Below are 13839 nucleotides of genomic sequence, written 5' to 3'. Positions count from 1 at the left end.
ATGCATTCATGACCACGGAGCTCCTGAGTTCTCCTCCTGATCATGTGCCCATGGAGGGTGCTAGACCAAGGGACAGGCGTGGCAAAGCCTGGCTGGCTGTGGCCTCCAACTGTCCAGGAATCCCAGCTTGCAGCCGTTCTTGAAGCCAGTACTTTTTGGGAAAGTTTCAGATCATAACTTTGGTATTGCAATTACAGCAAGCTTTCCTTCAACTCCTCAGCACCACCCCCTACCCCAACACACACACACACACACCCACACACACAGACACACACACACACACTTCTGTAACATAATCAGGAAATCCAAAGATTGAGCCAAAACTCCAAAGCACTGGCAATTAAGGTTTCTGATTGTTTGCCAATCACTTCAGGAAATGTCCCTTCACCTTAGAGTGGTTGAGCTGATGTGAGAAGTGATCAGTTGCTGGCTTAGATATCTGCAATCAGTAGAGAGGCAGTGAGGAAGGAGACCCTCTCAAACTCCAGGAACCTCCTCATCGCCTTACACTTACCCCACGGATTCAAGGGGCAGCTACCTGGAGGTCTCCTCTACTGTGAGGCACCCAACCCTGCTCCTCTCCATCAGTACAAGTGCAGACCCATACCTTAGCGCTCCCTGTATCTCCTGGGATAGGCTGGGGCAGAGAAGAGGAGGTGGCCTCAGTGTTAGTGCCCTGGGTCCTGCTCCGGAGGAAATCAAGGGGATCCCTCAGCAGTGGGTAAACACTAGGTCTGGAATTATTGTGGTTAAGTTTTTACTGGAATGTTTTGCAATAAATAAGTAGAAACAAAGGAGGTGGAAATAAACATGAAAGATTCCTTTCTCTTTACAACAGCCACAAAAAACGTAATACCTATGTGTAAGTGTAACACAAATGTACTGACCATGATGAAAAGAAACCATAAAACCTTACTTATTGGTACAAGAGAAATTTGAAAATATAAAAATCTAGAGCACAATGTCAACTTTCCCCAGAGGAATTCATGAACTTAATATGTTATTTTAGTGAAAATTGTAATGAAATATTTTTAGGGAATTTGATCAAAATGACAAGTTCACTTGGAAAAAAAAGACAGTTAAGAATCATTAAGGAATTTTTAATACAGAAAAGCAGTGAGAGAAGATTTGCCTTATCCAATGTTAAACATTAAGCTCCAAAATTTAAAATAATGAAAAACGAGAGGCTGATAAAATAATGGACCCAAATCGTGCAAACACTCCCTGCAATAAATAGAGTGTGTGGCTGTGGTGGTAGCCCCTGGTACTGACAGTGTGTATGCAGGTGAGCTCAAGTGCACTTATGGATGTTTAAGGATTGTTTGACATATGTCAAAAGAAAAACGTCAGACAAATTAAATGTAACAGAGTTTAGTTGAGCCCAAAAAAACAAAACATGATTCCAAATAGGGCAGCCCCCAGGGTCAGGACAGACTCAGAGAGGTTCCAGGGCTACCACAGGGTCAAATAAGATTTCTGAACAGAGAAGGCAAAACAGCGTAGAGAAAACGGAACTGAGGTATGGAAACAGCGGAATTGGCGACAGCTCTGTGTGTCCTCCTCATTTGAACGGTTGGCTGCTGTGAGTGGCTGAAGTGTGGCTGCTGTGAATAGCCGAGGCTCAGCTCCTGTTATAGAAGCACACTTCGCAGTTGGGTTTTCAGTTTTTTAGGTACTGAGTTAGGTTGTGTTCATATGTGAGAACTCAAATATGTGAATATGGAGGCTTTCTCAGGCCAAATTTTAGTTTTATTTAACAATTTCACTCTTTTGAGAGGCCTCTCAATTTGGAGAGGTTGACAAAAACTTTGGGCATTGATGACACTCTCTGTCACCATCATAAATGAGTTATTTGATCTCAGCATGGAATTCACAAGTCACAACATCATGCCAGTTCAATACTTTTGTCTGCTGTTGCTGACTTAGTGGAAGTGAGACCACTTATGCTCAATGGATGGTTGCATACAAAACATCGAAGGTTTCAGAGGGTGCAGTGGACCACAGGGACTATTAGGATGACTACAAAAAGGATGATATCCAAAGACCAAAGTGAACTCCTGAACAATATTTCTTATGAAGCAAACTGTCCCAAATCAATCAAGTCACGGTTCAGGCAGTACAGGCATCTCAACAGTATTTCAGTTGATTGGTCATAGTCTTTGTTCAGGGTGTACAGGCCATAATTCACTGTAAAATGGCCTGATTTATAGAAGCATTCAACTTTGTTGTTAGCCTGGTAACACAAGCATGGTAGCCTGGAACGTCACTAGAATAAATATAAAGATTAGAAAACCCAAGTTTGTCATCCACCATTTAGGATGCCTGCAAATCAACTGTCAGTTGCTCCCATGAACACATTATGTGCTCATTTCTCTTGAGAGATTTTCTTAATGTATTTGGTGGCAGAGTCCAAGAAAACAGTAATACCAGCCACCTTGTGAATTAAACTTTCTGTAGTAACAAGATCAGAGGAGAGATAGGTACAACATTCACTTGTGTTCAGTACCAAACACAAGCCCTCAACTGTAGCAAAGAGGAGATCTGAAGCTGCATGATGTTCCATGTGAATGCATGTGTCATCATCTCTCTTTTGGAGTATGACTTTTACCCATGGTTCACATCTGGCTATTTGATATGGCTAACTCCTGCCTTTCAAATACCTTCCCATGGAAGTTCCCATGATAGCTCCTGTGATCAGAAGCAAAAACAGTCAATAACTGAAGTTAGCACCAACTTCGAAACAGACAAAGAGGAGACAGTTTCTACTGAGGAAAGATTTCAGTTGGTTTCCTGGGGCCTCACTCTTTCTGGTAGTGGGGAACCCACTGCATGAAATTTAGAGCTAATCATTAAATTGGGAAAATTCTTAAATTTTATAGCCAGGCAGACCTCCCAGGGGTTCAGCAGAATGGAATAAGCAGATTCTCTGCTGACTCCATATAGGCCCTTAGGGGTTGGAAAAGTGGGCTATTTAGTTGTATTTGAGCAAGGGTTTGTTAAATTTGTTCACCCATGGCCCGGCACGGTGGCTCACTCCTATAATCCCAGCACTTTGGAAGGCTGAGGTGGGCAGATTGCTTGAGTCCAGGAGTTTGAGACCAGCCTGGCCGACATGTCAAAATCCCATCTCTACTAAAAATCCAAAAATTAGCTGCGTGTGGTGGCACATGCCTGTAATTCCAGCTTCTTGGGAGACTGAGGCATGAGAATTGCTTGAACCCAGAAGGCACAGGTTGTAGTGAACCAAGATCATGCCACTGCACTCTGGCATGGGGTACAGAGGGAGACTTTGTCTCAAAAAAAAAATTGTTTGCCCGTTAGTCTGCATAAAAAGAAGTTCTCTTTTTTTGTACTTCCTTTACAATATGCTGTAAAGGTATATAACCACATTTAGTTTTTAAAAAGTACCCTACTGAATTTAATCTGGTGACATTATACAAGCAATTACTTGTACCCATATAGGTAATTCTCAGACCTTGAGAGACTAGTGCCTGGAAGCCAAATATACCTTTTGCAGGTATTACTTGAATAGGTTTTCTATATTTGGTAACAATCAGGTTGTTAATTGGAAATGTTAGAGTGTTGTTTCTAGCAAGTGCAGAAAAGTGAGTAGCAGTGATGTTTAGTGTATCAAGGATAACTTTCCACTCTTCCTTTGGAGTTTCAGGGTGATTCTCTTTGGGAACATAGAGCAACACTGGCATTAATGGAATTGTTTCTTCATTTTTTTGGTTTTAGCCCACAAACCCAATTGCTCGGGTTTTATGCTGGAGCAGAAGCTTGAGCTAAAGCCATCCACTGATTATGGTCCCATGAATCTTCTTGTAGAGAAAAGGAAAGGATTAGGACAGCAGGAAATGAGGGGGAAAGACAAAAGCTTAAGGTTTCCATGATGTCAGAGAAATCTTAATTTATGATCTTTGAAAAGTTGTCCATTTCTAGGACGTTGTCTGCTTCTGATGAGAAATTTCTCTCATCAGGTTTATCTCAAAGATATACAGTCCCAAGAGTCTAAAGGGGCCTTTCTGAGTTATGAAATGTGGACCCGAGGTCCAAGTCCCTGAAGCCTCACTGCAGTGTGGGTGGTGACAAGGACTTGGTATGGTCCCTTCCAGTGAGGTTCAAAGCAATTTTCCTCTGATGTCATTTCCAGAAGATCCAAGTTACATATTCTCGACCATGAAGGGCTTCATTATCCTCAGTTAGTGCACCATAAAAAGCTTCCTTTACCTGGTGAGAATACACTTTGACATAATCCATTAAAGCCTTCCAACTTTAGGCATATCAGAGTTTAGGAGAGTGGGAGAGGCATGCGGTTCTGTTACTAGGAGCATATGTCTTCCAGTGACTGTTTCATAAGGTATCAACTTATGTTTTCCAGTAGGAGCGAATCTGATTATCATCAAAGCCAATGATAGTACCTTTGGCCAAGGCAACCCAATTGACTCAGTTAACTTTGTCATTTTTAGTTTTAAGATGTCATTTGTTCTTTCAACTTTTCCAGAAGACAGAGGGCTAAGGACAATGATAGTGCCATCATGTCCATATATCTTATTGAAGTGCTTTATAACTTGCCCAGTAAAATGAGTTTCCTTATTGCTGGAGATTTCTCCAGCAAGTTGCCAGAAGGAAACACATTTTTTTTCTGATAATTTCTTGGCTATTGTCATTGCATCAGCTTTCCCACATGGGAAAGCCTTTACTCAACCAGAAAACATACAAACTGCTACAAGGACATACTGATAGCCCGTTAAGGTTGGCAACTGAATGAAGTCCATCTGTAAGTGCTCAAAAGGCGGGTGGATCACGAGGTCAGGAGTTTGAGACCAGCCTGGCCAATATGGTGAAACTCTGTCTCTACTAAAAATATAAAAAAATAAGCCAGGTGTGGTGGCGTGTGCCTGTAGTCCCAGCTACTCAGGAGGCTGAGGCAGGAGAATCACTTGAACCTGGGAAGCGGAGGTTGCAGTGAGCCGAGATCATGCCACTGCACTCCAGCCCGGGTGACAGAGTGAGACTCTGTCTCAAAAAAAAAAAAAAAAAAAAATGCCCATCAAGTGGCGAAAATATACTACCTGAAGTTTTTATTGTTTTCGCAGGATTATGAGTTTTACAAACCAAACATTGATTATAAACCATTTTAGCAATTTTGAAACAGTCATCCCACCAATATTTTTTCATAACGTGGATTCTGTTTCAGAACAAGTTGTGGAATGCAGAGCTTTTAATAATAGAAGCTTCAAAGACTCAGGAAGGGCCAGGCAGCCAGCTGAGCCCTCTGTGAGTCTATGCTTAACATTGAATTTACATCCTTTAGATACCAAATTTGTTTTTCCAAATCAAGTGCACTGCAGTGTTTATTGAGTAGGTCATCATGAGGGAATTGACTTGGATCAATCTTACGGAGTTAATTAATTGTATATCCTAACAGTTTCAGCACTAGCTGATGTGGCATAAATATCTTCTAGAGCATTCCTTTTATGTTCAGGTTCAGTTTTACAGGCATGAGCTTTGATCTTAATAATGGCCATCTCTGATGGTAACCAGGTAGCAGAAAGGAGTTTATCAACTTGGAGTCTGTTTTTTTTAATGGGGATCCCACTAGAAGTAAGAAACTTTTTTGTTTCCATAACATGCCAAAATCGTGTACTAGTCTTCTATTCTGTAAATATTTACTGACTTGTCCTTAGCTGTAGGACAGGCTTGGGTGAGAGCAAAAAGCCTGTGGGTTGAGCTGACTTCAGTTGAGGAAGAGTTCCCTCCTCTATTAGCTCATTTTGGGTGGTAATGGCATATCCTGCCTGATATTTTCTTTTGAGTTTTTGGCATAGGACCTATGAACAAAAAAACAACTCAGATTAGCCGATGTACTGTCTCGTAAATCAACACAAGAGGCCACTGTTTCCAATACTGCACTTACACAATGTGGTCATCACCGGAGTCAGGTGGAGTTAATACAATAGCAGGCTTAAGTAGGTTGCAGCATTTTAGATGGAGATTAGAAGACAGGAGGAAGATTTCATAAGATGCTAACTGGCTTGCTGAAAAATGCTGTGTTTGGTTGAAATTTAATAGACTTTTCACAGCATGTTGGACTTGTGAATTGAGTTCATTCCCTAAAACCAGCTCAGATGAAGCTTCCAACTTGGCTGCTGCTACTACTGCTTTTAAATGATTCAAATATGCCCTAACTACTGGGTCTAACTGCAGGCTGGAATATGCAGTGAGCCTATGTTTCCCCCGTGTTCTTGAGTAGGAACTTCCAATACCTGATTGTTGTGTTCATGAACAACCAAGATAAAAGGTTTAGTGTAGGCCGGGCGCGGTGGCTCAAGCCTGTAATCCCAGCACTTTGGGAGGCCGAGACCGGCGGATCACGAGGTCAGGAGATCGAGACCATCCTGGCTAACCCAGTGAAACCCCGTCTCTACTAAAAATACAAAAAATTAGCCGGGCGTGGTGGCGGGCGCCTGTAGTCCCAGCTACTCGGGAGGCTGAGGCAGGAGAATGGCGGGAACCCGGGAGGCGGAGCTTGCAGTGAGCCGAGATCGCGCCACTGCACTCCAGCCTGGGTGACAAAGCGAGACTCCGTCTCAAAAAAAAAAAAAAAAAAAAAAAAGGTTTAGTGTAGTCTGGAAGTCCTGAAGCTGGAGGCTGTCATAAGGCCAATTTCATGGTTAAAAGCCTGGACTGTCTTTCCAAGGTAAAGATTCCCATACTGCATTTCTAGTGAGCTAAAACACTGGTGAGGCGATTCAGGGAAAATTTGGGACCCAGGATCCTCAATGTCCTGTGAGTCCAAGAAAACCTCTTAAATGTCTTTCGGTTCCAGGCCAAGGAAAACGTTGAATAGTTTTTAATTCTCCCAGGCAAGAGGGAAATCCCATCAGCAGTCAAGTCATGTCCCAAATAGTGAACTTTTTCTCTTGAAAATTGAAGTTTTTCCATCAAGGCCTTGTGACCTTTATGTGTGAGTTGCTATAAAAGGTAAATTGAGTCAATTTCAGAGCGCTGTTGAGCGGGAGAGCATAACAGGTCATCTACATACTGAGTAACAGCAGAATGTCCAGAAGACTGTAGGGTTATTAAGTACAGAGGCAATGCCTGGGAAAAATAGAAAAGGCTGGGTGTACTGCTGATTTTTCCGAGTGAAAGCAAACAAATGTTGACTCTCTTTATGAACTGGAATGCTAAAGAAGGCTGAGCGGAGGTCTATTACCATGAACCACTTTAAATCAGTGGGTACATTAGATAATAAAGTATTTGAATTTGGGACTATGGGAAATCTTGGTATTATAATTTTATTAATTAGCTATAGATCTTGAACAAATCTTCAACCTCATTCATTTGCTTTTTTAACTGGTAGGATGGAAGTGTTAACAAGGACTGGTACGTGGAACTCTAAATCCTAGGTTAGTTAAGTCTCCTACAATTGTTGAGAGCCCTTTAATTTCATTAGGTTTTAGTGTATATTGCAGTAATTTAAGGAAAGACTTAGAATGACCAGTTTGGACTTTTATAGACTCCACACTTTTAATTCTTTCTCTATCATTTGAGGTAGAGACCCATAAATATTCCGGGGTTTTAGAAAGGTGTTTCGTTATGGGCCTGAGTTTTGATCTTATCGATTTGTCTGTAGAGAGCACAACCGTTCTGGTTCAGGAGACTCAGGAATCTCTACGATTGCTTCTCCCTCTGAGGAGAATTGTATGTGCCCTTTCAACTTTGAAAGTCCTGCCCTGGCAAGTTTACTGGATCAGTATTACATAGTAGAAAGGTACATTTTACTGCAAATAGCCCCAAGTTGATTAGACGGGTTCAGATACGGAAGCCTCTTGAACTTGATTAGAAACGCTCACCACAGAGATGACCTTTTCACTCCAAGAGATTTGTTGGCTTATTAAAGTAGGGTTTATGCTGGATAAGGCGACCATGGTATACACCAGCATTGCACAGGATTCCCAGCTTAAGTCTTGTTTTTCTATGTTTATTTAAAGGTATTTTGGGGAGCAGTTTACCAGAGAATCCCTGAGCCTTGTCTATTTTTATTATCCTGAGCATTAAAATCTCTTGGGTCCCCTCTAGTGGTGAACCAGTTCAGCCTAAAGGGAGGAGGCTTGGTGGTGGACTGAGACAAAAGTCAACAATCTCCTTTCCCAGTGTCCTGGGTGTTTACAATGAAGGCATCTACCCTGGGGTAAGGCATTCCTTATTCTGGACCTCCTGCTTGTGATTTAAAATAAAAATGAGAAGGTCTCTTTGGTCTTGGCCCCGGTAACTGTTATAATTGGAGAGGCATAAGATTGTTAGCATTTTGGGTTTTTTCTGGCTCTAGAGTCTTCTCAAAATGTTCAGCTAAGGCCACCAATTCAGTCATGTCTGTAACTTTCCATCCTGGCTTACGTGTTTTAATTGAACTGCCAAGTTCCTAGGATGGAGTTCATTTGTAAATACAGCAGTTAATGCCATTCCAGTCCCTGAAGGAAATACTCTGTGCTATATTTTGAGCATAAAATGTTTCAGAAACAGTGCTTCTAACAAGTTCTGTAATCTGAAACTGGTTCCTCCTGCTTTGGTCTGCAGGGTTGGATGATGCACCAGTCAATTTTTTCTGGAATGACCTTAGGACCTGAATGTAAAATGTTTTCAGCATTTTTTCTAGCTCATTTTACCCCTTCTCATGCAGGGGTTTTCGGGGTTCTTTAATATCCTCCTCAGGTCCACCCCATTCTGCTGCTGCCATCCATTTCTTAGCTTCTCCAGGCCCCAATATTATGTGAATAAATTGGCTAAGGTCAGGGAGCCATTCTAAATTCCTCAGTAAACCCTTGAGGCTTCATCCTTGGGTCAGGGAAGTCCTTTACAGTGGCTCAAAGCTCAGTTTTAGGCCATGGAGTAAAGGTGTTTATCGCAGGAAGACCTGGCTAATCAGAAGGTCTTTCTTTGTAAGCATCTGGGTGTTTTTTTTTTTTTTTTTTTCATCTTCATGGTAACTTATTAAAAATGTTAGTGGACTCACAATATGTGAGTAGAGATGGATAAAAAGAAGGAATAGCTGTGAGTAGAGATGAATAAAAGGAAGGAACAGGGGCTGGGCAGGGTGACTCACCCCTGCCCTCACCCAGCACTGGTGTCAGGGTTGATGGAAGGCAGGGAGAAACGAGTGGACAGCAGTTAGCAGGCCCCTGGAACCCCATAGCTGGCACTTCCCCCTCCCACAAAGATGAACAGAGGCAGCCCCTCACAACATCATCACAGGTCCCCCAGGCTGGGTGGGCAGTGCCAGGAGGAGGGGCCACCTCCTTCTTGGAGTGGCATTATCCTTTCTGGTTCCACCATGCCTTCTAACCATGCCAGAAGAGGGTGTGAGCACAATGGCCTTGGCTGCCCCCAGGGATTGCTCAGAGGAAAAATGGTTGGGGGTGAGGCCTGAGTGGACAGAGGAGAGCACTGAGCAGATGCCAAGATCTTGCCTGGGCCGTATAGTGTGCGTGGTGCCCAGGAAGAGTGAGGTGGGGTTTTGAGCCCCCATGACAAAGCCACCTCTGTGAGGCCTGGACTATGGCCCAGCACTGATGAAGTGACCTATGCTCTGAGATCAGTCGGCTTGTGGGCAGGAGGGCAGTGGTGGGTGCAATACAGTGCTGAACCTTCCTGAGCCCCAAGGAAAGGTGGAGGAATCATCTGTGTGCCTCCAGGCGGAGGTCTGGGCCAAGCCCGTAGACTCTCTGGTCACTCTTGCTCTGGGTTCGGCCTTGAGCTTTGTGTGTGACCTGGGGCAGGCAGGGTGAGGGTGCTGTTATGTGAAGGGACCCCAACTCTGTGCTGCAAGGAGAGAGAGAAGCTGGAGAAAGAGAAAGAGACTCAGCTCTAGTGCTCTGGGGCTTTGGGACCAGGGTGCTTCCCTTCAAGGAAGGCAGCTTGTCAGAGGCAGCATCAGAGCTGAGGCTGAGGCTCAGGATGGCTGGGCTTAGATGTGCAACATGGAGAGGTAAGGAGCAGAGCCCTCAAGGCAGAGGAGCGAGGGAGGGTGCCAGGGCACAGCCAGCTCTTCTAGTAGCTGGGATTTGATTGCCTGAAGGCAGGGTGTGGAGACCCCAAGAGCCTGGCAGGGGAAGGTCTGGTGTGCAGGCTGGGTGGAGGGACTGGATCTTGCCAGCAATGCAGAGCATTTCTGGAGGGTATGAGCTGGGAGGGAAGATGGTCCTGGGAGGACTAGATTTGGGGATGGGCGGAGCCAGGGAGAGCAGGCTGACACACTTGGACTGTACTAAGAAGGAAGCCTGAATCCCTGAACAGGTGGCAGGAGCCCAATCGGGCACGGAGGAGGGTGGACAGGCAGCTGCAGACACAGGTGGCTCAGGACAGGGTGTGAGGGGGCACAAGGGGAAAGTGAGCATCATCCTGGATGGGGACTAGAGGGCAGGGGCAGGAGAGGGCAGGTGCCAGGATGGGGCCTAGAGGGGAGAAGGGCCGCTGTCAGTGAGAGAGAGACCATCTCTTTAAGGGAATCCAGCATTTGAGGCACTTGTCACTCACATGCCCAAGGGGAGGCTTTATACATGAATGACAGGTTCAAGCAAGCTCAAAGTCTGCACACTCTGGGGAATACCTGTGAGGAATGGAGGGTTTCCTGGGGACCATCAGGCTGAGACTGGCCTGGCAGGGGACCCCTGGGATTCCAGGCAGCCTGGGAAGGGTGGCCTTGAGTGGAGAAGGAGCTGAGCAGGCCCCACGCCAGGGAAACCACAGGCGTTGATGGGCTGCTGCTCCTGCCGTGGTCTGTGGGTATCATGAGCGCCACATCACAGATGGGGAGGTTGAGGCGAAGTGGCGTATGCCCACTGGAATCCTGGGAGCCTGCTGCAGCCCTCCAGCCACAGATGCGGAAGGGGATGCAGTTACAGTCCTCATGCATGCAGAGCAGGGACAGGCACAACTAGAGGGACAGGGCGATTCCCACAACGGGCTCAGCCTTCTGCCAGGACATGACTAGAAAGACCAAGAAGGGCAGTCACTTTAGCTGGGAGCAAGGATAAGGGGCTTCCTGGAGGAGGCCACTCGGGAACTGAGTCTGAAAAGGTGAGCAGCAGTTCACTGGGCAGACAACATTATGAAGAACATACCAGAAATAGAGGACAGCCTATACAAATTGAGAAATGGGAGAGCTGGGGCTCTGAGAAAGACTGTTATCTGATTGCCTGCCTGCTAAGCCCCAAGAGAACAGCCTTGGGGAAACCTAACAATTCTCCTTGAAAAGGCCAGGCTTTCAATTTGCTTTCGTGCTTACAAGATAGCTTCTGGAGCTCCAGTCATCACACTCATACTCCAGGCAGGAAGAAGGAGGAAAAAGGGAAAGCAGCCTTCTTTAAAGCAATGCCCAACAATTCCTGTTTATACTCCATTGCCAGAATGCATTCACGTGGCCATGCTGCTCAGCAAAGGAGACTGGAAAAACGTCATTTTACAGCTGAGCACATTGCCTCTCTCTCTTTTTTTTTTAATTTTAAGTTCTGGGATACACGTGCAGATGTGCAGGTTTGTTACATAGGTGAATATGTGCCATGGTGGTTTGTTGCGCACATTACCTCTCTTAACAAAATCAGGTCTCGTTAGTAAGGAAGACAGGAAGAATGGACTTGGGGTGACCAATCCGTGTTTGGTATTGCTGGGCCCATTTGAGAGATGGGAAAGCCATTCCCAAGAGGTTGAGTGACTTGCCTGAGGTCAGAGGCTAGATTAAACCCCAGTCCCTTTGACCTTACTTAGAGTAACCCTGAGGGCTTTTTAGAAAGGCCCAGATCAAGTCTTCAGACAGGCTTGCCCCCATCGTTGGCCTAAGAAGCCAGTAGAGAGACAGGCATCGCAGACGAACCCAAAGACAATCTCTGTGTGGCTTGCAGCTGTGTGGGTGGTGGGTTGGCTGCACTGGTGTGTGCCCAGGATGAAAGCACAGCAGCTGCTTCTGCAAGACAGAATTAGCTGTTCCTACGGGTCTGGATCATCCTCTTCCCAAACCAAGGGAACCGTGGAGCTGCTGCCTTCTCAGCTCATCATGCACCCAAGGGTCCCTGGAGCCAGCCTTGAGGGCTGTGGTGAGCGCTCATCCCTTCCACATGCTCACTAGAGCCTTCCAGGCCATGCTGGGGCACAGAGGTAACTGGGACCTCCTCCTAGCTGCCAGGCGGAAGCAAACAATTTTAACTGAGGGCTGAGGGAGTCCAGAGTCAGAGACCCAGGGCTGCCCGGAGAGGCAGAGGGGACTTTTAACGCTAGAACCAAATCTGGAAGGAGGAGTCCAGACTGGAGACAGCACCCAGGGGAGAGAGGAGGAGCTCAGCAAGGCCACCCTGTTGGTCCTGATGGGTCCTGGCCCCACCCCTTGAGCCAGGCAGCCGCAGCCTTCTGAGCCCAATTCCAATGGCATCACAGTGACCTTCTCTCTCTTCTCTTCCCTACAGGGGAGGTACCTCAGCTTAGCTCTTGCACAGTCCCAATACGCACAGGCTCCCTGCTGCCCAAGGATCTGCTTTCCACACAGCCAGGAGTCCCTTTCCCTACCACAGGCTCCCTGCCGCCCAAGGATGTGCCTGAGACACAGCCGGGAGTGCCTCGCCCTCAAACAGGCTCCCTGCAGCCCAAGGATGTGCCTGAGACACAACCAACACAGCAGGGAGTGCCTTGCCCTCAAACAGGCTCCCTGCAGCCCTAGGATCTGCCTGAGACACAGCCCGGAGTACTTTTCCCAAGCACAGACTCTGTGCAGCCCAAAGAGCTGCCTTCAACCTGGCCGGCAGTGCCTCCCCGTCACCTGCTCCTCCAGGTGCCACCTCCTCCCTGCTAGGTGCTCAAGGCCTCCCTCCAGGATCCTGCCGCTGTTGTCCCCACTGCTCAGGCACACTGCAGAACCCCCTCTGTCCCTCCCTCCCTCGGAGCCCAACTTCTAAGGCACCAAATACCCAAGATTAACAGGCTTTTGTTGCTGAACTGGACATATACATTGGAGTCTTTTCTTATGGTCAAAGGAGTTGAATTCTTGCTGATCAACAAAAGTGTTTGTCACCAGGGAGCTTGTCCTATGAGTGAGCTGGATTTATACTGCACCTGCCACGACACAGCGCCCTGGTGCCGTGGGGATGCCAGGCATGAATGCATTCCACTCCCAACAGCCACGACTTTATCAAGGGCTGGGACACATGAGGTCTTAGGCCAAATTCTCCATTTAAAAAGCCCAAAAAGTCTTTGAAATAAGAATTCAATGCTGTGTCTCCCTCTCCAGATTTTTGTTTGTTTGTTTTCTTTGTTGTTTTTTGAGACAGAGTCTTGCTCTCTTGCCCAGGCTGAGTGCAATGGTGTGATTTCAACTCATTGCAACCTCCACCTCCCAGGTTCAAGCGATTCTCCTGCCTCAGTCTCCTGAGTAGTTGGGATTACAGGAGCCTGCCACCACGCCTGGCTAGTTTTTGTATTTTTAGTAGAAATGGGGTTTCACCATGTTGGTCAGGCTGGTCTCAAACTCCTGACCTCAGGTGATCCACCCACCTCGGCCTCCCAAAGTGTTGGAATTACAGGCGTGAGCCACCACACCTGGCCCCTCCCTAGCTTTTTGAAGGGAAAAATACTTGCATATCTCATTTCCTGTACTCCTCATCTTCTTGTCCCTGGTTTCCATTTTTTGGCTACTCAAATTCTGAATGTTTCCCAGAAGGCAGTGAGGCCCTTTCTGGAAATGCTAATTATCTTTCCAGATACCCCACACTGTCCCCAAGACCAGGCAAATTTCAGGTAATCCTCCTCATTTCACTAGAAAAGATAAACTTCCCTCCTTAATCATTTGTC

At 46.1% G+C, this 13839-nt stretch overlaps 1 protein-coding gene across 1 annotated transcript in view; it reads left to right on the top strand.

Annotated features, from left to right (window-relative positions):
- The window catches only part of LOC106996371 (anthrax toxin receptor-like), a 46059-nt gene extending 33112 nt beyond the window's left edge, over positions 1-12947 (top strand). Inside the window, exon 17 of the mRNA XM_028826320.2 lies at positions 12462-12947. Coding sequence (XP_028682153.2) covers positions 12462-12947 — 486 coding nt within the window. The remainder of the gene's footprint in view (positions 1-12461) is intronic.
- Positions 12948-13839: the final 892 nt, after the last annotated feature.

This window comes from Macaca mulatta, chromosome 9 (genome assembly GCF_049350105.2).
Source record: "Macaca mulatta isolate MMU2019108-1 chromosome 9, T2T-MMU8v2.0, whole genome shotgun sequence".
Lineage (NCBI taxonomy): Eukaryota > Metazoa > Chordata > Mammalia > Primates > Cercopithecidae > Macaca > Macaca mulatta.
The sequence above is the reverse complement of the archived record's forward strand: the minus strand, read 5'-3'. Positions and strand labels throughout refer to the sequence as shown.